Here is a 27,935-nt window from a genome sequence, read left to right as displayed (position 1 = left end):
GGAGTTCAAAACTCAAAATGGCTGTTCATGGTGAGCACGTTGCTGGTGATTCCGGTCCGAGTTTACAGGATCGTCAGCTGCTGGATACATTTTGGGAACTTGCGTCACCGAAGGACGGCAAGAGGGTAGCCGGAGCACAGAAGCTTGTTGAGATTATTGTGAAGAAACAGAAGGAACATACAACACGAAAGAATGAAACACAGGTTAGATATGTTAATGTGTGGCCACTGGGCAGAGAGAGAGCAACGATTCACTTTAATGTTGGCAAACACGAGCAACTTTCAAAATAACTTGATTCGGACAGGCTCGTAATTGTCCGTACAAACTTCGAACTCACAGAAAATGCATGTAATTCTTTCTTTGTAATACTTGTTCGTTTTTTAGAATGATGATTATTGTAAAGAACTATCTTACACTTTGTCAAGACTGGTTAAAGGACTGGCCTCGTCAAGGAAAGGCGCTAGGCAAGGTTACGCAATGGCATTATCTGAGGTTAGATGATTGTACTATAATCTATGTTTTGCTGTACTTCACAGTGTGATAGCTGGCTGTATAGTAATTAATAATAACTACAATTGCCCAAATGCAAAAACAAACTGATAACTTGACATGACATTGTTTATGACTGGAAGTTCGAATGACAATAGTACAGAAAAACTACATGAAATACAACAAAAGCATATTATGTAGCGGGTAATGTCTGTTTGTGGTGATTTACTAAATAAAAAAAATTTGAAACGTGTGAACTGCAGACATGCATGAGTTGAGTGTGATTTGTGATGGTGTTATTAACAATGCTCAGAGTTAAACTGTTGTCATTCCATGATCAGAAAATATTGTTCCATGCATGAGTTGTCATGCCTTGCACAATTTTAACAAACAAAGTTGTGTCGTCCATGAGCCTGAAATGTGATCGGAATCATTCGCTTATGATGAAATAAGTTGAAATTTATTTGCATTTCATAACAATTCAACGAATTTATTTTTTGCACGTTATTATAATCATTACTAGGTAATAATCAACAATTGTGAAACGCAGCATGCTCGGATTGCGCTACCGTGATCATTTGCAACTAAACAATGCAATTGGGTTCGTTTTTATTTTAAACTTCTTTTAGAATATACTTTCGTTACTAATAAAATGAAACAAAATAATTGTATTTGGTGCACAAGGTTTATTAATGTGATTTTTGTTGTTGAGAAAGATGCTTGGTCTACTTTTTAATCCAGCAAGAAAAAAATGTATAACATTTTAGATTAGCTTCTGGGATACGTTGTGGTTTCTTGCATTTTGGGTGGTCCAACTGCCGGTGTTGAAAATTGGCATAAGTGGATTTTGCAATGCAATTTTGCAAGCCCTCAAAAAATATTTAATGATCATTTTTGGAAATTTTGAACCCCAAATAAGGGCCCACCAGCTGTGAAACCGCCAGGGAAATTTTTCGGATGGGTGAATTTAAGCCAGAATCCGGTACCATCTAAAAAGCTTGTTTTGCGAGCAGCCACAACTCACCAACAACATATGTCAGTGTATAGTAATGACTGAAAAGGATACACTGGATTGCAGAAAGCTGAGACACAACAAATAAATCAACAGCAGTAAAACTCTGCTATTTCACAGTGATAGAGGGACTGTGGCTATTTGAATCAATCTCTAATCTAACTAGTAACTAACTAAATAAATAAATGAGTTTTTGAGCTGATCTTATGTACTCAACTGATTAACCGTTATTGTTCTCTAGATTCTACAGAGTAACAGTGAAGTGAAAGTGGAAGATATTCTTGATCTAATTGAAGAACACCTTGAAATTAAAGGAAGAAAACAGGTAAGACTTCATAGCTACATGTATAATAGTTTATTTCAACACTAAATTACAAATCCTTTATGATTTAATTTTCTTCATGTAATGTTCTTCATTTTTCATAGGATGAACGATGTTGTGCGTTTGGTCAACTTTTCGCATTCCTCGCAATTGTCCAGTCAGGAAGAGTGTTTCAGGTGACAATGGATCTTGTATATTTTCCTCAAAAAAAACTTATATTTTACTTTAAGTAATTTTTGTGTGAATAACACACCTTACAGTCTTGTAAAGTGCTTTATTTTCACTTGGATTTTATTTTTGCTATTTTCGTTGAAGGGATAATATAATTCAGTGAAAATATCCATTCTCTATATTTTACATTTTACTGATCAACAATAAACTTCATACAAAACGACCAAAATGTCTTTTTACAGAAAATTTATTCTAGCTCGGTATTTTACATTACCCGGTAGTTTGTGTATGAAATATGTACCGATACACAATGTACGGTATTCACCCAGCCTCTCCATAAATGAAGAGTTTACAATTTTTTTCATGCACATATTTTAATTATTCTCAGCCAATGAATAAATATACAGGGATGTTTTATGTCATTAAAACATCAAACTTAAAATCAAGACAACAAAGAATGATCTACAACTGTAACTTGCATGATATATATTTATATAATGTCCAGTACTTCTCTGCATTGCAGTGTTATAAAGAATCAGAAATGTTTGAATTTACTTTTTCTTTGTTACATTCATTTATCTGTTATTGTATTCTCATTATTTCGTAGGCACCAGACCAGTATTTAGAAAAACTTATAACAGAGTTGTATAGATTGAGTCATATCAAACCGTATTTGAATGATGTCTGTACGCAGGCAATGATTGACATTATTAAACAGGTATGTAGTATAACTTCTGTCTGATCAGTTCTCTTTAATTATGACTCTGAATGCAGTTATGCGCATCCTCATTACTGTATTTGGTCCTGATATCCTTTCACAATTTGTTTGTTGTGCTTTACCCCCCCCTCAATTAGCATGGATGAGGTGATTGACATGTGTACCATGCAGTTTAGAATGAATGTTTGTACATGTACAACTATTAATGCAGAGTGCATTGGAGGTAATGAAATCAAAACCAGGTCTTCAATATTGAACTTGAATGTATTTATATATAATTTTAATTGCTGATACAATGATTAGCATTTATTATGATTTCATATTTAATAGGATTGATATTTACCGTATTTACCCGGGTATAAGCTCAGGGTTCTGAACATGGAAAATTGCCAAAAATAGGGGTGGGCGTTTGCCAGGATATCCCGGGCAAAAAAAAAAAATTCGCGAAAATTGACAACACGCAGATCGAACTGCGGCAGGGAATAGAACGGCAAATGGAAACATGCAACAGAAATAAATGAACAATATGCAGCATTAGAAGTAAAACAAAACTAATTTATTGCTTATTATGTGACAAATAAACCAGAAATAGTAAAAATCGACAGTGAGGAATCATTTGAATTAGGATTTTCCCGCCGACAAACACGCCCAATATGCATGAACTCAAAATGAATTAAAATGTCAGGGGTTAAACTGCGTAAAATGATTTCCAGTCTCGACAAATTACGAATCAACTGTCATACAAGATCAATAATAATTTACAAATTCACCCAGTAAAAATTATAAAAAATTCATAGCTGTTTGAAAAAACTTCTCAGATCTTTATGTGTACGTTTATTGCCATCTTCGCTCCATCTTCGTCAAACTCAAAACCCTCAAAGTCCAAGTCGGCGTCACTGTAACCGTCGAACAAAATCCCTACAACTTCTTCCTGAAGTTCGTCGATATTGTCCCACACAATTTGGACATAGCACTTTTAATCCACGGATTTCGCAGTCTGTCAGCTTGGCACTTTTCATTCATGTCTAATCACAATAAAGAGACAAGAAAAATGGGGTCGCTCTGCTGCGATGGCACACGATGCTTTTGTTTACAGTCTGGCAATCATCTTTGACCTTTGTGCATCAGCTTTACTGATTGGTTAAGAATGACATCACGTCTTCGGCATGACATTGAAAACTAGCTGGCCCCAGTTATGGATTCGCAAGCTGCTACCAAATATTTTATTAAGCCAAAAAAATGTGATTTCAACCACTCTCCCAGGTACGGGTTGCTATAATGTAGTAACATTGGTTTCATTGTCGACGACGCTAAAGCCAAACGAGTGCGACACTTGCTTAGCAGCTCTCCTTATACGATTTGCTTGAATCGTTTCTAGGGAAGCACAAACCAAACGGGCGGCCCTTTTTAGGGCCACGTCATATTTCAAAAAGAGAACTACCGTTTCTGCTTTGTAATATATATTTTTATAGACTTGCCAACTGTTATGATTCTGAAAAAAAATCTTGCAAAATAAATGTAAATCAGCGGTGAACGTGCTGCCCTGAAGGCAGAAAGCGAAATACCTATTTTGCTGTCACAGTTATTTCGCATTCACCCCTTGTTTTACGCAATTAACAATTATATTTAAAGAATGTTTATAAGCATCACAACAGACTGCAGGAAAGTCAACTGTTAATACAACCACAGTCAACGAATAGAAAATAGTTTTTTGTTATTTTTTTGTAGAAAAAGACCCCCTGGACATGTGCCCCGATATGACCTCAACTTCTTTATTGTGTCAAAAGTGGGTGGGTGGGTGGGCGTTTGCCCCGACATGGGCTCTTACCGGATAAGTACGGTAATATATGATCATTTTTTTTTTTTTAGTGTCAAGTTGAAGATTTCCAGAAGTATGCATGGCCAGTGATAAAGGAAGAGTTACAGAAAGGTTGGGAAAAATGTACACCTGGAAGATTACAGTTACTTCTTATTTGTCGTAAATCATTTCCCGTAAGTTTATATATTGTGTAATGACACCATAGCAACCATAATGAATCAGTAAATGCATGAATTATTTGTTGGTTTTTCATAATTTCGCTGATAAGTAAAATTCACTAAATTAAATCTACACAAACATGGAAAATAACAATAGAAGTCATTGTTTCCCTGCCAAGTTCATTAGCATGATCAAAATAGTGAAATGCTAACACTGAGCATCTCCAGGTATTTTTGTCGCAACCACAGAAACCTTTCAAATATGCGTGTCAAATATCATTGTATCTTGTTCATTTAAAAACAATGACACAGCACCGTACGCTATCGTGTACATGATTATTTTGAGTTAAACATTTTAAGGGAAATATAATTGCTTGAATTTTCTTCAAGCTCTCTTATAGTAGAAAGTAATTACCTCCACTACAGTAGTGATTAATAAGTACTGTTTGTTTTACCTTATTTCAGCATGCCGTGAAGTCAAAGTTTTTGAAGTCACATTGGTCACGGAAAGATATCACACATGAAGAAAATCTTAATCACATTGCACATGTTTTAGAAGTAAGTTTTGTTTCTTTTCAAAACACATAGGATGAGTTTTTTTCTGCCTGCTCTAAGTTTAGAATTTGAGGACCATGATTAATGTTAGTTGCCTTGGTGATAATAGTTATGGATATAGTGTGTGGTTTTGATTAACCAATGAAAGGAATGCTAAACATTATTCTCAAAAGAGGAGAGAGGGGGTTACTGAGGGCTGAATATACAACCATGTATAGTGTATTAAAGTACTGAGCCACAATCCCCAGGATTGCACTAGTGCATTCTGGGAAACACAATTTGAATGACCTCCTCATCATTTGCTAACCAAATAAATGGAATAGTTGAATAAACAGTGATTGACAGTCTTTTTGAAAACATGTCTTCTCATCAATTTTTAGATGAGAATTAAATCTTGACTATAAACTAACATCAAAATCATATTGGACAGATAAACATGCTTGCATACGATAACAAAATAAAATACTCCATACATTTCTGATCATCCAAAATGGCATCATCCATCTGTCCTTTTTACTCCTAGAACCATGGTATAATCATCATGTTAAAATGTTTAGTTTAATAAATCAGTTACAGCTTTGTATACAAATTGAAATCCAGGATCTGAATAATATTTTAACAGTACATTGGTTCTGACACCAGTAGCCACCAGTCCATAATAATGTTGTGAACTTGTCAGGTCTGGATCTTCAATTTTATCATCTAAGCATCAAAGTCTACTTTGGTCACCTTTCACAAAATACATATGCATAATTTTATTTACATTTTTTTTTTACGTAACTTTGAATTATCCCTGTAAGAATTATGTCCATTTGGTCCAAAATTAACCAAAAAATTACTAAAAAATACATAAAAAAATACATAAAAAAATACATAAAAAACTGCAAAATGTACTTGTAAGCATGGAAATTTGGTGTGACAAATTACCAAAATTGTTACCAATAATGTTATCTCCTTTTACAGGAATCAACCATCAATTCTCATCCAAACATACACAGTGTGTGCAGGGAGCTGCTTATGCTATACTCTGAAGACTCCGACAAACTGATCATATTTTGGGATCATGTTGTTGACAAAGTTTTGTGCAATTCCACTTACGAGAGAAAATATCTGAGTTTTAAATTGCTGGAGCTGACCGTCACTCTGGTGGATGCCAACGACATGTCTGGGATATTCAGTCATGATTTGGTGCGATGTATTATGAATAGTTTAGTAAACAAACAAACTTTTCTACACGAGGCAGCGAAGGAGTTGGTAAGTCTGGTAGTTCTACCACTGTACATATATTACCGTTATGCTATTTGCTCTCTTAGATGTATATAAAACCAATAGTCACGTTCACACACAGTAACTTAGCTGGGTAACTTAGACCTTAGTCTGTATTAAGAAAACACGCATGAATAACTAGTACAAGCTAAATCTGATCCAAGTGCAGTCTAGATTCTTAGTATGGATTAACGAATTGTTGTTGGATGGTCAGCTTTGGCTTAAGCGTCCGCTGAGATGAAACATTGCAACAAGATACCATTGAATTTGTTGTCCATTTGAAAGATTTCATTTTCTATTCATCACTATTCATTTTGTTATGTTCCCACCTTGACAAGCATCCTTAGCACTTCCAGAGAAATTGATTGAAGTGTTGATGAGACACTGTAAATGTACTACTGTTCAGCAACTTACACTTTCTGAATTTGCATTGTTATGAAGCTGAAATTTATAACGTTAAAAGGATTGGAGATTTTTATATTCTTTTCAAGTTTGGCTATTCCTTAGTCCATACTAAATGTAGGCATTCCCATTCTTGAACACAACTAAGACTAACCAATATCAGTGTTCTCAACAAGGGGTTTTACGTTGGCGGCCCGCCATCAAGTTTTACGTTCGCCTAGTTACTCTCAACACCCGCCTACCAACGTACATTCAGCTGAAATTATTTGTAAAAAGCTTGCATTGTTCTTCCAAAGCCTAAACAAAAGAGTAATTGCCCAACCCTTTATTTTGCTATTGTTTCAAGTGTCCAGACATAAACAATAACCACTGGAAGTGTGCAAGCAGTTATCAAGTGTATTCATGGCAATGTGTCAATCGCCTGAATTCATTGTCGCCCGACATTGTTGCTACTTATTGCTCACAATACGCAACTACATTGATTTCAATTTACAGCTGTATTTTTAATAATCGTTTTCCGATCACGAAAGAAGGAAGTAAATACGAACGAATTGTATATGCACAGAAAATAAACAAGTGATTGCATGTAAACTCGAACAAACATTAAAATTCTAGCCGTATTTACAACGTTGATTTTTATAGTGAAAATAGCATGGAGAAGGCAAACTGATGACCTTTTGGTCCACCCCATTCAACGACCGTCGGCCACCCACCGCTGTTGGCGCTATAACGATTTAGTATCTAAGTTGCATAGGGGAACAGCGCATTCTAGGTGTTCATGTACTGAATTCGGAAAGCGGTAAAAAACACCAAACATGGCTGCCGGATTAGTTTACCCGCGAGTATTTGTAATTGGCAATTGAATACATATTTTAGTTATCTTTTCCACATACTTTTTTCAATTTATCGATTTTTTATGTCGAATCTTTCAAGAGCATAGCAGATTGCTAGCATTTTTTCTTGAATTCAAAACAACATGTGAAAACGCAACGCAACGTGTCGTGACCGTACATGCGTAAATGTATCATCCGTCGGCACAGGTGAGTACTGATGCCACAAATAAAAATGTTATGGGTTTTATTTTGACAAATCGGTCGTTTTGGCTTTGGGGACAAGTCACCTTGTATATTTTCTACATTATAACTCAACTATGTTTTTTACTTGCTCTTCGTTACTCGAATTGCATTTCATGAACGCAGAATAATTTGAGAATGTATAGATCACCAATTTCAAATTTTCGTAAATATTGATATTGACCAATCTGTTTGTATTTCAAAAGATTGTAACATGTTTCAATTAAATTAAAAAAAAAGTAAATAACTTAGTGTGTATTGCAGTTCACGACATAAATACTAAAATGTTGTATGTAAATTATATGCAAATTTATGCTAATAAGGCCGCTCACCAGCTATTTTGGATTGTGGAGAACACTGAATATGCAACTATATGGTATTATATTATGATTTCAAATAATTATTTGTTTTTTCAGATCACAAAATTGTCGCATCAAGTTAAAGAAATGGAGAGTGGAAAAAAACAATTCGCTGTCTTGTCGTCCTTACTAACTACAGGTAGTATTCACATGGACGAAATAACCAAGACCAAAACAATTGCAGCTATTGTAAATGGATTCAACTTGCAAGCTGTGAAACTTTATATCGATTGGTTGAAACTAATTTTTATAAAAGGAGCTCCTCAAACAGGGTAAGATTAATGGAATAGTGACAGATCTTTTCAATATAAACTTTAGCATTACATACATTGTATGTATCGATAGTTAACTAAATTGCATTAAATGAGCTGAGTGAGGTTTATTCCGGTAGTTAGAACTCCACATATATTCTAGGCTGCATATTGAGATATTACTAGCATTGTAGCTAGGCTCTAATGGGGTAAGGTTTATTAAGTGGAACACTGCATAGATTCCAGGCTATATAAAGATATTACTAGCATTCTATCTAGACATTAGTTGAGTGAGTTTTATTAGGTGGAACACCACATATATTCTAGGCTACATATTGAGATATTACTAGCATGGTAGCTAGGCTCTAATGGGGTAAGGTTTATTAAGTGGCATACTGCATAGATTCCAGGCTATATAAAGATATTACTAGCATTCTATCTAGACATTAGTTGAGTGAGTTTTATTAGGTGGAACACCACATATATTCTAGGCTACATATTGAGATATTACTAGCATGGTAGCTAGGCTCTAATGGGGTAAGATTTATTAAGTGGAACACTGCATAGATTCCAGGCTATATAAAGATATTACTAGCATTCTATCTAGACATTAGTTGAGTGAGTTTTATTAGGTGGAACACCACATATATTCTAGGCTACATATTGAGATATTACTAGCATTGTAGCTAGGCTCTAATGGGGTAAGATTTATTAAGTGGAACAATGCATAGATTCCAGGCTATATAAAGATATTACTAGCATTCTATCTAGACATTAGTTGAGTGAGTTTTATTAGGTGGAACACCACATATATTCTAGGCTACATATTGAGTTATTACTAGCATTGTAGCTAGGCTCTAATGGGGTAAGATTTATTAAGTGGAACACTGCATAGATTCCAGGCTATATAAAGATATTACTAGCATTCTATCTAGACATTAGTTGAGTGAGTTTTATTAGGTGGAACACCACATATATTCTAGGCTACATATTGAGATATTACTAGCATTGTAGCTAGGCTCTAATGGGGTAAGGTTTATTAAGTGGAACACTGCATAGATTCCAGGCTATATAAAGATATTACTAGCATTCTATCTAGACATTAGTTGAGTGAGTTTTATTAGGTGGAACACCACATATATTCTAGGCTACATATTGAGATATTACTAGCATTCTATCTAGACATTAGTGGAGTGAGTTTTATTAGGTGGAACTCTACATACATACTAGGCATACATTCCTGTTTTCATATCTCATGTCAGATATTAATATATTTGTGTAATCATAACTATGGTAATAATTATTTTCTTATTACTGTTATATAGTAAAGGAAGATTATCTGGAATTGAAGCTGACAGGAAGTGGGTTTGTAACCAAGTAAGTTTTGTACCATGTGACACAAATATTGTATCCAAAAATTATGTTGTTTCTAGTCACCATATTTTTATTTTCCCAAATATTATAGAGAAAACATTTTTGTGAGACACACAAGTTATGTTGTGGAATTTCCATGACATTGTCAATGGTTTTCTACCAATCATTATAATGACACTTTCCTGCCCTTATCTTTATCAACTCTTGAATACAGTTCAATATTTTCTCATTTTTTTCATTCAGTTGTTATCTTTAGTACGTAATTACAATCTGCCAAGAGATGCCACATGGTTGTTAGATTGTACAAAGTTTCTCCTTACTCATGCGTTCTTTACGGTTACTAAAGCTGACAAAACAATACCTGAGGTAAGTCCTCTGAGAAGAAATCATATTTGCACCTATATTTTATCCCTCTAACAACAGATTAATTCAGATTTCATTCTAAAATAGAAATGATATTAGGAAAATCTAACTAATTTTGTGTAATGAAAACGCTATTTACTTCACAGTGCAATGCCGTTCTTGAAGACGCTGTATCAGAACCAATCAAGAAACTTTGTTGTCAATATTTCTTCAGTGCGTTAAACTGTTTATCCAATATATCATCTTCAGGTATGTTTACATTTATTATCTTGTATCTCTTCCTGCATGGTGCCGTATATTGGAGAGCCGTCTGATAATACCACACTCATTTTATAATTTTTTGCCGGTAGTTGTGTGAGCAATCAAATTTAACACTGCACTGTGATTGTTAGTTTAACCAACAAAAATAAGACTTACAACTAAAATATATGAAATACCAGTTGGTCAAATCAATAGAACTGACATTACTATAGAATGTTGTACACAAAATGTATTATATGTGGACTTCATTACTTTGCTGTGACTTTTGTGTGATTGTTGTGAATCACAGGGAAGTTTTTTGCATGAAAATAACTTTGAATCAAATGTGTTTGTAAATAATTAATCATGTGTGAAACTAATGCTATTAAATTATTTCGAAACTCAAACAGTTTATTTAGATGATAAAACCTTCATAAAGTCGACATGGATACAGATTTTCTTGTCCTTGGTCATACAGCCGATGCACTTTTGCAATCTTGTGTTTTTCAGTTATATGACTTTGAACCACAAAAGCCATATCCACTCCATAAATATTTAATAATGTAAAACCATTTGTTCTCACTGACATTTAATTTCACTTTTTCGATGTTTTGACAATGAGTTTTATTGTTATTTTACATGTTCATGTAAATTAAATTTACTGGATTTTACCTCATCAGCAAAAATAGCGAAATTAAAAAAAACCTGTGAATAATTAATGCATTTACAGTATGAGGTTATTACAAGAATACCACGAAATATTCATGAATGTACATGTAATATAGTGATGGTACCATACTCGACTGTGTTAGCGCCCATACCCGGGGGTCAAGTGCCCCCTTCCCACTTTGGCGCAATTTTTATATTCAGGGTGACATTCGGCAAAGCGCCCACCCCTTCAAAATGCCACTACCTAATTTAAAACTTAGTCTTTGATCATAGCTTAATGAATACTGGTAATCGTATTTACCGTACTGTGGATTGCTGCAATTATTGTACTGTCTTGGTGCATACCGTGTCAAATCCATCCTCTCATTTGGGAGATACATGATATTTTTACACAGTATTGTGGTATTACCATCTTGAATTTTATGTTTAATCCTGTTGACAGATGCTGAAGGTAGTTATCCTCGACTCCTGGGAATGATGAATGACTGTGAATTCTACGTCTACCGAGTTGTCATGTTTGTAGAGCAGTTATTAACCAATGAACATGTAGACCAGGTGGAACCATTTAGTACAGAGGTACGTGGTGTCACTCTAATATTTTACTTATTAGCACATGTCCTGCTGATACCATTGTATACCAGTCATTTTGACTCTGTCCATGGTGACTTTCAGCAGGTAATGTGTTGGAGAAGTATTGCTCTGGTGAGAGAATTCTTGTAATATTTTAATATAGTATCTAAACCAAACAATAAAAACACTGAACAGATTTTACAGTGGTATTTTGTTTTGACATACCGGTACTCCTTATTCTAACAACTAAACGGACTGAACAATTTACAGAATTGTTCAGTTTTCTGTACATGTACTGAACATGGTTGATATCACTGAAGGAGCGACCTGAAGCAGTGTTCAGTTTTGCCAGCTTTACTTAGGATTTGATTTATTAAACTTTTACTGTAAAATTAGAAGCCGCATCCCTAATAGAAGTCGCACACCTCCTTTCTGAACAATTGAGAACTACAAATTTGCTATTTCTCTTATATTCTAATAGAAGCTACATCGCTCTATTGGAATATACCATTTTAATAGAAGTCATCTAACACAGATTTCACAGTGCTGTATGATGTGATTGAAGAATTCACATTGCCTGTCATGTGTTGTTAAAACAAAAAAATGTCACCCAATATCATAGTGCATTTGAATAGACGTCAACTCTGTGCACTTATAATTTGATGTGACAATGTCATCATCCAACTATGGATAGACATACTACTGTATTAACAAATTTATATTGTTAATTATATTTGTGCTAATTAACTCAGTGTTTGAAGACCAAAGTAAAGTCATCTGTTGCAAATTAATAACATTTTTTGAGTAGAAAATCAGAAGTTATGCCAATTTGGTCTAAAATTAATGAAGAAATTATAGAAAAATAAATAAATTACCGGTACCTGCGCTAAATGTAACATCAAAATTATTGTTTAAAGTATGTGAATTTAAAATGTATTTTATTTATTAACAAATGATCAATTTGCCTTGATGCTGAAGAATTCAAATTCTCGCTGTATTAAAAAAAAAATGAATCAGCATCTAAACTAGCCTGACAAGTTGGCGTAGGTGACGCCCTGGACTGCGATCGCAGCAGTCCAGGGCGCCACCTACGCCAACTTGTCAGGCTACATCTAAACTCAACATCTCTGAATCTGTGTCCATGTAAGCAATAGCGCCCTCTATGTTTGTGTGTGCATTTGCTTTCTGTCAGTCAGTCCATCATTGTTATTGTGTCATTGCAGGTGAGGGAATGCTGGGATGGTATCATAACCGCTGTGCAGAAACTACACAAGAAAACATCAAAAGACAAGAAATTGTCTGAGGCATATGCTTTCCAGTTATTGTATTTACACATTGGTTTGCAGTTATTTACTGATTCTACCCAGGCCATGGATATTGTACAGGTAAAAGGGCATTGCACTTCATTACTGTAATTTATTATGAATGCTAACTATTATTATATCTGCTGGTTAGTTTCAGAGTTTAAACATGTTTGTTTCACTTGAATAACAAATACTAACATGCCAGAACATTTCAACCCCTAAAAATGAACTGAAATGTTGGTATCTTTGCTACTGAATCAACCAGAAATGCTGAAATATTGAGAAATAATCATGGCTTTAGTTTTGAAAATATAAAGATCAGAATATGAAACCATTCTTATGTGAATTTGGTCCAGATTTAAAAAAGTAGTTGCAGAAAAAAAGTCTGTTCAAAAAGATTAATTTAATAAAATGTAATGTTACAAAAATTAGTTTTTACTGGCATTGTGGTTGATGGTAGGTATCATTCTTGTTGTTTAACCTGACTATTTATATAGAGAAAATATGATAACATATATCTCTAACAGATATGGGGTACAGAGATTTGTAGTGCAGTCAGTTATGCTTCACAAATTTATACATTGATATAAGTAAACATCTTGATGATGTTGATGAATTTGTAATTTGGTTAAATGACATTTTATAAACAAAGGAAATTCACAAGAGTTTAGTTTGTGTTGCAGAAGCTCTTTAAAGCTCTGTACAATATTTGTTTATTCTTGAGTATGGCAGTCACTGAGCTGACTCATATTCATTTTGGGGATTCCATTTTGTCTCGAGATTCCTTAAAAACAAGTCTTGTTTGAGGGCACACTAATTCATATGGTCCTGGGCAAACATTGTATCAGACATTTTCTGTTGATTATTGATGTACTACACTACTGTATCATTATTAACTGGTAGTTCATTCCTGTAAACTGGAATATATTACATTATTACAGGAGTTGCATGACTGTGAGAAAAAAGCGCTACAGAAAAGGAGATCAGTCAGAAAAAAAGACGAACCAGAATGGATTGAAGTTGTAACAGAGATTTTGTTGAGTTTATTATCACAGTCGTCTCATCTCATACGAATTGTGGTGGATAATGTCTTCAAAATAATTTGTCCGCATATGACGAAGGAAGCATTGCAGTTACTACTTGATGTAAGTAATGTTTTTATGTTGCTCTGCTTTGTATTAATGCTGATTGAACTAATCCTGTACTTCGTTTGAAACCAATCACGACAGCCTAATAGACACTGTGTTACATCTACAAGTATGGTATGCCATGTATACAATTTGGAGAAGATTGTTCAGATTCATTCACTAATAGATATAACTTTGGTGGAACCGTGGTTAATTACAGGTGTTTGCCTACCATTAAAATATTTTTGAATATAGGATTATTATTGTTGTACATGTGCCATTGGACTAGATGCTGTCTATTATCATTAATAATCTACAAATAATAGACTAATAAATCAGTCTAAAAGGCTTTGGGTGGGCCTTATATATGGGTCATTCTGTGCATGCAAGTTTCCATGGTAATGTATTAAAGTCATGGAGACAGAAAATCAGTTATGACACAGAATTCTGTGCCGTCTGTATTCACTTGGCCATTCTTAAGTGCACTGGGAAGGGCACTCTAAATGGTTCCAGACTAATGTGCCATTAAAATTAATAGAAAATAGAAAATTATTATTATAAAAACTTGGACCTGGTTTCAAATTTCCTTATTTGGTCATGATTGATACATTGTCGATTGTCATGTTCACAACATTTTCTGACCAGTGTCTCATACTTGATTTAGCTTACACATCATGTATACATGTAGCAGCTCTGTAAATAATTTCCATTGTGTGATCTTTGTCTAGGTGTTAGATCCAAAGAAATCTAGTGATTCAGAAAGCAATCTTCAAATTAAGAGAGATTCTGAAGAGGAAGAAGATGTGGATGATGTAGAAGAACAAACTAATGGTAACCATGGTGACGTGGGTGATGAAGAGGAAGGAAGTAAAGGAGAAGAGGAGTCTGACGAGGAAAAAGAAGAGGAAGAAGAAGAGGAGGATGAGGAGGAAGAAGAGGAGGAGGAACCTGTTGGGGAAGTAGATGAAGAATTACGTTCTAAATTAATGGCAGTATTGGGTGATGCAGCTATCAGGCCAGATGAAGTGAGTTTACCTTGCAGATCTTAGCAAACTTGTTTTCGAGTTTGCTTAACTACCTCAGTTTTAACATTTTGCTTCTCTAGAATTGATGGCGCTTACTCATGCTCTCCATTCAATCATACTCATAGTGAATTTACCTTTATAGCTCTCTCCCATAATACATTGCATGTACGCTCAGGTAACATTCTCAGTTGTGCAAATTTGAATTCAGATAAACTACCCAAATATAATAATTTATACAAATATACAATGAAAAATGCAATTTACAATATCAAGGATTTATATTTTCAATCCCACTTATGAATTCAATATTGTATTTAAAATGTTGTGCAGTTATTCTAGTCTTGACTACTACTATTAATCATGACAGACCACTGTGGTGTTACTATCTTATGTAAACTAGTATTGTGAACTGCTAAGAATTTTCCAGATTTTTATGATTTAATGGATCTTGTGAGAAAAGATTTGCCAAAATTGGTGTATATCTGAAACAAAGTTAAATTTCACTGTGACAACATTTCCAGATTTATCTTGTAAAATAAGTCTCCTGCAAAATTAAAACTGTTTGCTGTATTCCTTTAACAAAAATTACGACCCTATGACCAGGATTAACCCCCACATTCATGTTACGATATAATGGTGTACATTGTATTTGTAGCAGAATAAGCAGCAGTCGTTTCATGTTATTGTTTTCCTGATTGTTTCCCACCTCAAGGATAGTGATTCTGGCAGTGAAAATAGTGATATGAGTGATAGTCAGATGTTCAAATTAGATGACGCCCTCGCAGAAGCATTCAAAGAGAAACTGAAAGCAAAAAACATGAAGAAAGAAAAGATACAGGCAAAGAAAATGATGATTCATTTTAAACTCAGGTATTTCTATGAAGTTCATGTCTGTTCATGCTCGCACATGTATCGCAGTGCTGCATTGCTGTGAAAAGGCTTTGGACGTAAAATGGCTGTCGAGATCCTGCTATGAGTGAGAGAGGCGCAAATTATGTTATTTTCTCTCAAATAGTGTTTCATTCTTTGTTATTGCATTCACTGTTCTCCTGACTAATGTAACCATGGTAATTGGATCAGTAGACGTGAGGACAGGAGAGAATTGAACAATATTTGAAGGGCAAAAACAGGATTCATGGCGTCTTCCTCTCAGCGAAATCTCGCCTCCCATTTACCTTCAGAGTCTATTCGCTGATTGAGTGTCTGGTGTTTATAAAGCATACTGTGGTTTGTGTACCAGTATTTGTACGGGACAAGAAAAACTGTATAACATGGATATTCTGTGCTTGTCAATTCACTTGTATGATTGACAAAGGCAGTATGTGAATGCAATCATTTCATTGTGACATACAAATCTGTAATTTTCTTTCTAGAGTATTGGATTTACTGGATATTTTTATTAAAAGACAACCTGCCAATCCCTTAGTACTGGTATGTATTTAGTTCTCTCTTCTTTTCTTGATTGAGGAGGTCACTCGCTGCGATTGAAATAATCAGTGTCGCTTTCTTCAGTTATCACTATCTTGAATACTAAGGTTTTCATTGTTTCACCAATTGCATCATGGGAGGAGTTTGACAGCCGACATTCACATTAAACGTAAATAGCAAACTACACATGCCGAGTTTGTAATCCATACCTTATTTCACTCATTATTAGTCCCTGTTCGGACCTCCGTGCGTGCGTCCAGACCCGTATCTTAGAAATGCCTGGACCAATCACAATCAAACTTCACACATCATACATGATATTATTCATATGCACATCAATCTGATTCAAGATGGCCGAATGGAGGCCATTTTTGTGCTAAAAAATAATTAAAATCAAGCATTTCCCGGCTGTTTACTGATGGATTTTGTTCAAAATTGGTATATACGTTAGACATTATAGGACCTTGATGCACATCATTTTGTTTTTCGGATAAGATTAAAAATGGCCGACTGGCGGCCATTTTGTTTTTATGAATGTGGTTCTAGTGCAATATCTCTGACTTGCTTTGACTGATTATGTTCAAATTTTAAATATTCATTATAGATCATCTCATAGATATACAGATATATTGGTTTGACGATCCTATTAAAAATTACCAATGGTGGCAATTTTTGTGCTAAAAAATCATCAAAATCAAGCATTTCCTAGCTGTTTATAGATGGATTTTGTTCAAACCTTGTATATACGTTGGACATTATAGGACCTTTATGCACATCATTTTGTTTTTCAGATACATGTAAGATTCAAAATTGCCGACTGGCAGCCATTTTGTTTTAATGAATGTGGTTCTAGTGCCATATCTCTGACTTGCTTAGACTGATTATGTTCAAATATAAAATATTCATTATAAATCATGTCATAGATATACAGATACATTCAAAATGGCTGAATGGTGGCCGTTTTTGTGCTAAAACATCATCAAATATCAAGCATTTCTGGCATTTATGGATGGATTTTCTTCAAACTTGGTACATACATTGGACATCGATTCCTGATGCACGTCATTTTATTTTTAAAATGGCCGACTAGTGGCCATTTTGTATTAATGAATCTTAAATTCGATAACGAACAGGAACTGTGTTATGCATGGCTTGTTTAAATATAATTCACTCCACTTTGTTTTATGGCCTAGTATTATCTTTCCTGGTGTTTCTAAACTTTTTCAAGCAAAACCATGTGTTGGACTCTTGATGTTGAAAAGTTGTGTGATTGAACAGACAACATGTTATTTACATCTGTAAATTTGTGACAGTCTCGTCTTGTTTTCTCTGAAACGCTGTTAATAACCTTGTATGCTTTCAACTGTAGATATCATTTATATTATTTTTTTCAGTCCTTACTCCATCCATTATTGTTGACTATCAAGCCTGCATTGAATCGTAAAGAAGAAAACGTATTGGCAGAAAAAGCATCAGCACTTTATAAAAATAAATTATGCCGAATGAGAAAGGTAAAACTTAAATAGTCTAAAGTGGTTTAATTTTGTTTCCAAGTATGAATGAATTTTAAACCTATCAACCTTGTTAAGCAGCATCACATGCAAGACGAAAGTTCTGAATGCCATGCCACTTAGATCTGTGACCTTTATTAAATGTCTTACTGTTTAGCATGGGGTCTGTTTTTAGTCATCCATGATATCGTGATTTGATAATTATATATCATCTCAATTTCCATGTATCACATTTGTTGTAAAAGTCAAACATCGTTAACACTTTTCATTGTTTACTGTTTTGTAGTACCCGCATAGTATTCATGAAAAATGTGAAGATTTACATCAAGATATTGAAGATTTTATTCAGTTAGTTTATAAAGGTAAGCATCTAGTGGCGTACACTAGGATGATAGCAAACTGTGATATCCTCTGTACTAATATTTTATACCATGCGCACCAGTTTACACTATGGTCATCAGTTTGTACCTTGGTTACAACTTTATACAACAATTACCAGTATTTATATCACAAGTTTATACTACTCATCAGATTATACCATTGTCATCAGATTATACCATTGTCATCAGTTTATACCATTGTTGTCAGTTTATACCATTGTTGTCAGTTTATACCATGGCCCAAGTTATACCACAGTGATCAGTTTATACCACAGTGATCAGTTTATACCACGGTCATCAGTTTATACCACGGTCATCAGTTTATACCATTGTCATCAGTTTATACCATTGTCATCAGTTTATACCATGGTCATCAGTTTATACCATTGTTGTCAGTTTATACCATGGCCCAAGTTATACCACGGTCATCAGTTTATACCATTGTTGTCAGTTTATACCATGGCCCAAGTTATACCACAGTCATCAGTTTATACCACGGTCATCAGTTTATACCACGGTCATCAGTTTATACCACGGTCATCAGTTTATACCACGGTCATCAGTTTATACCATGGTCATCAGTTTATACCATGGTCATCAGTTTATACCATGGTCATCAGTTTATACCATTGTCATCAGTTTATACCATTGTCATCAGTTTATACCATTGTCATCAGTTTATACCATTGTTATCAGTTTATACCATTGTTATCAGTTTATACCATTGTTATCAGTTTATACCATTGTTATCAGTTTATACCATGGTCATCAGTTTATACCATGGTCATCAGTTTATACCATTGTTATCAGTTTATACCATGGCCCAAGTTATACCATGGTCATCAGTTTATACCATGGCCCAAGTTATACCATGGTCATCAGTTAATACCATGGTCATCAGTTTATGCCATGGTCATCAGTTTATACCATGGTCATCAGTTTATACCATTGTTATCAGTTTATACCATTGTTATCAGTTTATACCATTGTTATCAGTTTATACCATTGTTATCAGTTTATACCATTGTTATCAGTTTATACCATGGTCATCAGTTTATACCATGGTCATCAGTTTATACCATGGTCATCAGTTTATACCATTGTCATCAGTTTATACCATTGTCATCAGTTTATACCATGGCCCAAGTTATACCACGGTCATCAGTTTATACCATTGTCATCAGTTTATACCATTGTCATCATTTTATACCATTGTTATCAGTTTATACCATGGCCCAAGTTATACCACGGTCATCAGTTTATACCATGGTCTTTGGTTTAGACCATGGTCATCAGTTTATACCATGGTCTTTGGTTTAGACCATGGTCATCAGTTTATACCATGGTCTTTGGTTTAGACCACAGTTGCTGTGGCATACCATATTAGATAATGCATGTATTTTGTTTCCTTGCAGCTCCATCAGTGCATTTTGTGTCATTGGTTTCTGCTGGTACCCTTTTTATGGTACGTATCTTGCAATGTTGTATCATTTTTGCATCCTAACACACTTAATTCACACATATTGTATTGTTGAGTCCCTCACGCCACAAAATAGAACAGTGAATTCATTAAGAAAGTGCCATTTTATTAATCATCAATTTCAAACCTTTCATTTTATATTTTGTTGATGATTTCATTGTACATTTGTCACCAACATGAAAATCTTATTTACAGATGAGGGTATTGAAAGGCAACACCGCTGTACAAGAACCGTCTCCTGTAAAAACAAGGTCACACCGAGAAAATAAAAACAAACAATCCAAATCAAAAGACACAGGAGACAACAAAGAAATTCTTGGTATTCTTGATGTGAGGAGAGTGATCGCCCTCTATAGGAATGCATTGAATGATTTTTTATCAAAACGTCAAAGTCGTCTCCATCCTGTACTTTTTACTGAACTCATTGAAAGACTTCCAGTAAGTGATGATTTAGTGTCATTACTTTATATAAACTGTCAACTTTTTTTGTGGTAACACGTCATTACTGAGTCTCTGTTTGGATATAGTATGAAAATATTAACCATCGGATCTGTAAAATTTCTCCTGTTGTTTAAGATGATAATGATATAATCAGAAAAAAATGAATGTCACACCAGTCCTGCCTGTGGTTTTGAGCAGAATACTGCTCAAATAAGGTGATGCAGATAAAGAGCAGCATTGTTTATTTAATTGAATGATATTTGATTAGTTTTCATATTGCAGTTTTATTCACTCATTCTGTGACTGATTGTGTAATTCAGGAATTGGGATGGTATCTCGCTGATTTACTGGTTAAATATGTTAAAGATGGAGTTCAATTATATCGAAAGGTATGGAACAAAATTACAGTGATACAAATTGATTGTTGTATGGCGTTGATAAGGATTCTCTTGTGTTCATAGAAGATTGCCAGTAATGTTTTTAACCATTTCACCACCAGTTCCATCTTTTCATCACAAATTCACAAAATAGTCCCGTTTATAGTCTGCACTTTCCCTCAGAACATTAGGACAAAAATAGCCAAATTTTTTGATACAGAAAATTGACTCAAATTTTGTCTGGTCCCAAAATTTGGGTTCATTTCTAGAAATATTGAAGAATATAGGGAAAAGGTGCCGACAAATTTGGGCGAGAATGTCAACATACTTAGTGATATATGAATAGTTGAGGGCACACTGTGAAAATATTTGTCGTATTTGACGAGTTACCAAATACAGGATCAAGAACAAGAACATGCTGTGTAGTGATTACTATATAATGTTATTTTATCGTAGATTCAAGCCAGTAAGATGTTAGCAATGTTGATGTCAAGGTCAGCTTTCACTGTGAGTATTCTGTATATTTTCTTGTCATCGACCCTGCATAATAAGAGGAATTATTTCAAAACTACAAGGTCACTATATAAATTACTTATATATTACATATATTCACCTCGTACACATAATACATCACATAGTTTGAACCATGGAGTGCATTTCTGCTGATAAACCTTACACTATCATCTGTTTTGACACAGCATTTACTTACTACTTCATTAAATAATGTTTATAGTTTTATATACTTATTAGAGTGTACCCATATGTATGAAAATTCTCTTGGCACATTGTCTGTCACCCCCCCCCCCCATATTAACTTTCTTATGTCTGTGGAGGCTTCCAGCAGGTGATGCCATGTGTCCATCACATCAATTTTACATCATGATCGAACAGTTAACTTCTGAATTAGTCCAAACCAAAGATTAGTCGAATTAGTCCAAGCCATAGATTAGTCAAGTTAGTCAAAACCATAGATTAGTCGAATTGGTCCAAACCATAGATTAGTCGAATTAGTCCAAGCCATAGATTAGTCAATTTAGTCCAAACCATAGATTAGTCGAATTAGTCCAAACCATAGATTAGTCAAATTAGTCCAAACCAAAGATTAGTCAAGTTAGTCCAAACCATAGATTAGTCAAATTAGTCCAAACCATAGATTAGTCGAATTAGTCCAAACCATAGATTAGTCGAATTAGTCCAAACCATAGATTAGTCGAATTAGTCCAAACCAAAGATTAGTCAAGTTAGTCCAAGCCATAGATTAGTCAAGTTAGTCAAAACCATAGATTAGTCAAATTAGTCCAAGCCATAGATTAGTCGAATTAGTCCAAACCATAGATTAGTCAAATTAGTCCAAACCATAGATTAGTCGAATTAGTCCAAACCATAGATTAGTCAAGTTAGTCCAAGCCATAGATTAGTCGAATTAGTCCAAACCATAGATTAGTCAATTTAGTCCAAACCATAGATTAGTCAATTTAGTCCAAACCATAGATTAGTCGAATTAGTCCAAACCATAGATTAGTCGAATTAGTCCAAACCATAGATTAGTCGAATTAGTCCAAACCATAGATTAGTCGAATTAGTCCAAGCCATAGATTAGTCAATTTAGTCCAAACCATAGATTAGTCGATTTAGTCCAAACCATAGATTAGTCGATTTAGTCCAAACCATAGATTAGTCGATTTAGTCCAAACCATAGATTAGTCGAATTAGTCCAAACCATAGATTAGTCGAATTAGTCCAAACCATAGATTAGTCGAATTAGTCCAAACCATAGATTAGTCGAATTAGTCCAAGCCATAGATTAGTCGAATTAGTCCAAACCATAGATTAGTCGAATTAGTCCAAACCATAGATTAGTCAAATTAGTCCAAACCATAGATTAGTCAAATTAGTCCAAACCATAGATTAGTCAAATTAGTCCAAACCATAGATTAGTCAAATTAGTCCAAACCATAGATTAGTCAAATTAGTCCAAACCATAGATTAGTCAAATTAGTCCAAACCATAGATTAGTCAAATTAGTCCAAACCATAGATTAGTCCAAACCATAGATTAGTCGATTTAGTCCAAACCATAGATTAGTCGAATTAATCCAAACCATAGATTAGTCGAATTAGTCCAAACCATAGATTAGTCGAATTAGTCCAAACCATAGATTAGTTGAATTAGTCCAAACCATAGATTAGTCGAATTAGTCAAAACCATAGATTAGTCGAATTAGTCCAAACCATAGATTAGTCGAATTAGTCCAAACCATAGATTAGTCGAATTAGTCCAAACCATAGATTAGTCGAATTAGTCCAAACCATAGATTAGTCGAAACCATAGATTAGTCGAATTAGTCCAAACCATAGATTAGTCGAATTAGTCCAAACCATAGATTAGTCAAATTAGTTCAAACCATAGATTAGTCGATTTAGTCCAAACCATAGATTAGTCGATTTAGTCCAAACCATAGATTAGTCGATTTAGTCCAAACCATAGATTAGTCCAAACCATAGATTAGTCGATTTAGTCCAAACCATAGATTAGTCGAATTAGTCCAAACCATAGATTAGTCGAATTAGTCCAAACCATAGATTAGTCGAATTAGTCCAAACCATAGATTAGTTGAATTAGTCCAAACCATAGATTAGTCGAATTAGTCCAAACCATAGATTAGTCGAATTAGTCCAAACCATAGATTAGTCGAATTAGTCCAAACCATAGATTAGTCGAATTAGTCCAAACCATAGATTAGTCGAATTAGTCCAAACCATAGATTAGTCGAAACCATAGATTAGTCGAATTAGTCCAAACCATAGATTAGTCGAATTAGTCCAAGCCATAGATTAGTCAATTTAGTCCAAACCATAGATTAGTCGAATTAGTCCAAACCATAGATTAGTCAAATTAGTCCAAACCAAAGATTAGTCAAGTTAGTCCAAGCCATAGATTAGTCGAATTAGTCCAAACCATAGATTAGTCGAATTAGTCCAAACCATAGATTAGTCGAATTAGTCCAAACCATAGATTAGTCGAATTAGTCCAAACCAAAGATTAGTCAAGTTAGTCCAAGCCATAGATTAGTCAAGTTAGTCAAAACCATAGATTAGTCAAATTAGTCCAAGCCATAGATTAGTCGAATTAGTCCAAACCATAGATTAGTCAAATTAGTCCAAGCCATAGATTAGTCGAATTAGTCCAAACCATAGATTAGTCAAGTTAGTCCAAGCCATAGATTAGTCGAATTAGTCCAAACCATAGATTAGTCAATTTAGTCCAAACCATAGATTAGTCAATTTAGTCCAAACCATAGATTAGTCGAATTAGTCCAAACCATAGATTAGTCGAATTAGTCCAAACCATAGATTAGTCGAATTAGTCCAAACCATAGATTAGTCGAATTAGTCCAAACCATAGATTAGTCGAATTAGTCCAAACCATAGATTAGTCGAATTAGTCCAAGCCATAGATTAGTCAATTTAGTCCAAACCATAGATTAGTCGATTTAGTCCAAACCATAGATTAGTCGATTTAGTCCAAACCATAGATTAGTCGATTTAGTCCAAACCATAGATTAGTCGAATTAGTCCAAACCATAGATTAGTCGAATTAGTCCAAACCATAGATTAGTCGAATTAGTCCAAACCATAGATTAGTCGAATTAGTCCAAGCCATAGATTAGTCGAATTAGTCCAAACCATAGATTAGTCGAATTAGTCCAAACCATAGATTAGTCAAATTAGTCCAAACCATAGATTAGTCAAATTAGTCCAAACCATAGATTAGTCAAATTAGTCCAAACCATAGATTAGTCAAATTAGTCCAAACCATAGATTAGTCAAATTAGTCCAAACCATAGATTAGTCAAATTAGTCCAAACCATAGATTAGTCCAAACCATAGATTAGTCGATTTAGTCCAAACCATAGATTAGTCGAATTAATCCAAACCATAGATTAGTCGAATTAGTCCAAACCATAGATTAGTCGAATTAGTCCAAACCATAGATTAGTCGAATTAGTCCAAACCATAGATTAGTCGAATTAGTCCAAACCATAGATTAGTTGAATTAGTCCAAACCATAGATTAGTCGAATTAGTCGAAACCATAGATTAGTCGAATTAGTCCAAACCATAGATTAGTCGAATTAGTCCAAACCATAGATTAGTCGAAACCATAGATTAGTCGAATTAGTCCAAACCATAGATTAGTCAAATTAGTTCAAACCATAGATTAGTCGATTTAGTCCAAACCATAGATTAGTCGATTTAGTCCAAACCATAGATTAGTCGATTTAGTCCAAACCATAGATTAGTCCAAACCATAGATTAGTCGAATTAGTCCAAACCATAGATTAGTCGAATTAGTCCAAACCATAGATTAGTCGAATTAGTCCAAACCATAGATTAGTCGAAACCATAGATTAGTCGAATTAGTCCAAACCATAGATTAGTCGAAACCATAGATTAGTCGAATTAGTCCAAACCATAGATTAGTCCAAACCATAGATTAGTCGAATTAGTCCAAACCATAGATTAGTCGAATTAGTCCAAACCATAGATTAGTCGAATTAGTCCAAACCATAGATGCTCGCCTAGACACTTGATGACAAAAATGTAGCTGTATGATATATTTGTCTCTTCCAGGACTCTAGTATGTCGTGGGCTGAGTTTTCAACAGCCGTTAGCAGCACAGTGCAAGAAATCATTATAAATACGATAGAAGATGAATCTAACGCTAAACCTAAATATTTATTAGAGTTATTGAGAATGATGCAAATATTTGTCAATTTAACTTACACTGTGAACAAGGTGAGTGTCAGTGTTTCAAATTATTGCCATGATGCATGGTATCATATAGTGACCCGTTTTTTTTTTAGCTCCGCTGTTGACTTTGTCGAGTTGAGCTTATCATATTAGTGATTGTCTGCCGTCGTCCGGGTCAACTTTTTACTTTTTCGACTTCTTCTTGGAAACTACAAGTCTGAATGCTTTGATACTTAGTGTATATGTACCTTGGGCAGACCTCTCTTAGATTTGTTCATTTCATGATGACATCTTTAATTCTCTAATTTTAGTGAATATTTTTGACTTCTTGTTGGAAACTGCAAGTCCAATTTTATATATATATAGGTACTACATGAGAACCTTTCTCAGATTTGTTCATTTTGTGATGATATCTTCAATTTTCTAATTTTGGTGAATATTTTTGGTAAAAAGTGATATTTTCGACTTCTTGTTAAAAACCGCAAGTCTGATGCTATTGATACCACACAGATTTGTTCATTTCGTGGTGATATCTTAAATTCTCCTATTTTGATGATTGTTTTTGGTGAAAAGTGATATTTTCAACATCTTGTTGAAAACTGCAAGTCTGATTGCTTTGATATAATAATACATATAAGTACATCAGGTAGACCTCTCTCAGATTTGTTCATTTTCTATTGATATCTTCAGTTCTTTAATTGCAATGTGCATTGCTAACAGGGTAGCTATCTCAACCAAGAGGCTGCTTGTTAATTTTCAGAATATAGTATTTGAAATACAAAAACAAAGTATCGAATGTTTTGTTTGCAGTTAATCTTTCAACAGTTTTTTATTTTGTGATATATTATGACTATTTGTACTCTTCAAGTTACCAACTCTGTCCAAAATGTTTATAACCTATCGGTAACCATAACCTAACTCTATCAAACATTGGGGACATAGATACATGGGAATAATTTGGCAAACTGAATATCCTGTACTACAATCATCAAATCCATTCTTTAGATAACACTCATTCATTGGCAGAGCTGTTTTTTATAACAAAGATAATTGTTATCAGTCACAGTCAAAAGCTTGTATCATGAGAGGTTAGCAAGTACTTATCATTTCTGTAAAATCTGTTTTTTTTCCAGGAGTCTAGATGCAGGGAAACCTGGACTGACTTCCCAACACTGCTAGAAAAACTTGCGCTGACTACCCTTGTGAGCAAATCCAGCGAAATCAAAATAGCAGTTGCTGCTCTCCAAAAAGCTATGCTTGGCAGGTGAGCAGTTATTTCTTAGATCTGACACTAGAGGGGTATTTACTAGATTTGCTTGGGTCATTGATACTTTTTCCAAGCTATTTCTTTTTAGCTTTAACATTTAACATTTTTAAATTTGGTACATAGATACTTTTGGATAATGTGCATACATTCCCATGCATATTATGTAGCTAATTTGCATATTATTTGTCATTTCAGCCTGTGAAAGCAAAATCTCAAAACTTCTGAATAGATTTTGATCAAACTTAGAACATAGGTACCGTGTGGTAATAGGCAAACATGATTAGTATTAGGGCCATGTCACATGCACATTAACTATCTCATTTCAGCCTGTGTATGCAAAATTTTAAAAACTTTCTAGTGGATTTCGATCTCCTAACCTCTAATGTAATTTCTCTTTCACTGTTGAGAAATTTCATTTTTTTTAGATATTTTTTCATAAAACAACAATGATTGCAGATACAGGAGCATTGTGGAATTTAACTTTGATATTTAGTGGTCCTGACATTATGCATTTAATGCTTTAAAATTTTTATAAATAATTTGTCTATGTATAAAATTTTTTAAGATATCTAATTTTTACTTGTTTTCAGTGATGAAGTCAAACATCGAGGAAGGAAGAGGAAACGAAAGAAACAAAAACATCGTGCAAAAACAGGTGGTGCTATTGCTAATGGCAACAGTGAATGAAAGAATTTATTTTTGGAGTAACTAAATTTTAAACAAGAACATGTTACAAGAACAATTGTGTTCAATATCAAATCCATAGATGGATGCAGAATGCTGCAATCATGAACAATATCAATGAATTATTAATGATTAATAAAAGATATGTAATTGGCCAAAAAAAGTTGTTTTAATTTTTTTTTGTTATATTTAGTTCTTTAAACTAGAGCTAATAGAATCCCTGTCTGTGCATTCTCTGACATCCCTTGATGTTATCATGTTGCTATGACGACCCAATTACTTTGTAGGTAATGTAAAAGCCAATGAATTAAAGTAACACAATTAATATAGCAAACAAGGAATATTTT

General features: G+C 34.2%; 1 protein-coding gene across 2 annotated transcripts; it reads left to right on the top strand.

Moving 5' to 3' along the window:
• On the top strand, positions 1 to 27,751 carry LOC100367194 (myb-binding protein 1A-like protein). 2 transcript variants are annotated; one of them, XM_085506897.1, is made up of 27 exons: positions 1 to 203; positions 385 to 492; positions 1,743 to 1,826; positions 1,928 to 1,999; positions 2,602 to 2,712; positions 4,582 to 4,704; positions 5,155 to 5,247; positions 6,208 to 6,498; positions 8,402 to 8,616; positions 9,921 to 9,972; positions 10,213 to 10,335; positions 10,479 to 10,581; positions 11,684 to 11,817; positions 13,035 to 13,196; positions 14,057 to 14,260; positions 14,971 to 15,267; positions 15,980 to 16,137; positions 16,641 to 16,698; positions 18,090 to 18,206; positions 18,493 to 18,568; positions 20,002 to 20,051; positions 20,262 to 20,504; positions 20,828 to 20,896; positions 21,341 to 21,391; positions 25,518 to 25,682; positions 26,771 to 26,901; positions 27,495 to 27,751. In XM_085506897.1, exons 1-27 carry the CDS (start codon positions 18 to 20, stop codon positions 27,589 to 27,591), a joined length of 3,573 nt encoding a protein of 1,190 aa, XP_085363023.1. In that variant the 5' UTR covers positions 1 to 17; the 3' UTR covers positions 27,592 to 27,751. The 2 variants fall into 2 exon arrangements, with proteins under 2 accessions (XP_085363023.1, XP_085363024.1); XM_085506898.1 differs by lacking the exons at positions 21,341 to 21,391; positions 25,518 to 25,682; positions 26,771 to 26,901; positions 27,495 to 27,751 and having other exon boundaries at positions 20,776 to 20,829.
• The last annotated feature ends 184 nt before the right edge of the window (positions 27,752 to 27,935 follow it).

Source organism: Saccoglossus kowalevskii, chromosome 13, assembly GCF_978046115.1.
Source record: "Saccoglossus kowalevskii chromosome 13, keSacKowa6.1, whole genome shotgun sequence".
Lineage (NCBI taxonomy): Eukaryota > Metazoa > Hemichordata > Enteropneusta > Harrimaniidae > Saccoglossus > Saccoglossus kowalevskii.
This window is presented reverse-complemented; position numbering and strand designations above follow the sequence as displayed.

What these genes read in the sequence shown, in the direction of transcription:
- LOC100367194 (XM_085506897.1), top strand. Translation starts at nt 18, where the DNA reads ATGGCTGTTCATGGTGAGCACGTTGCTGGTGATTCCGGTCCGAGTTTA. An exon ending in CACGAAAGAATGAAACACAG is followed by an intron (nt 204 to 384) that starts GTTAGATATGTT and finishes TTCGTTTTTTAG; the next exon opens with AATGATGATTATTGTAAAGA. An exon ending in GAGTTCAATTATATCGAAAG is followed by an intron (nt 20,897 to 21,340) that starts GTATGGAACAAA and finishes ATTTTATCGTAG; the next exon opens with ATTCAAGCCAGTAAGATGTT.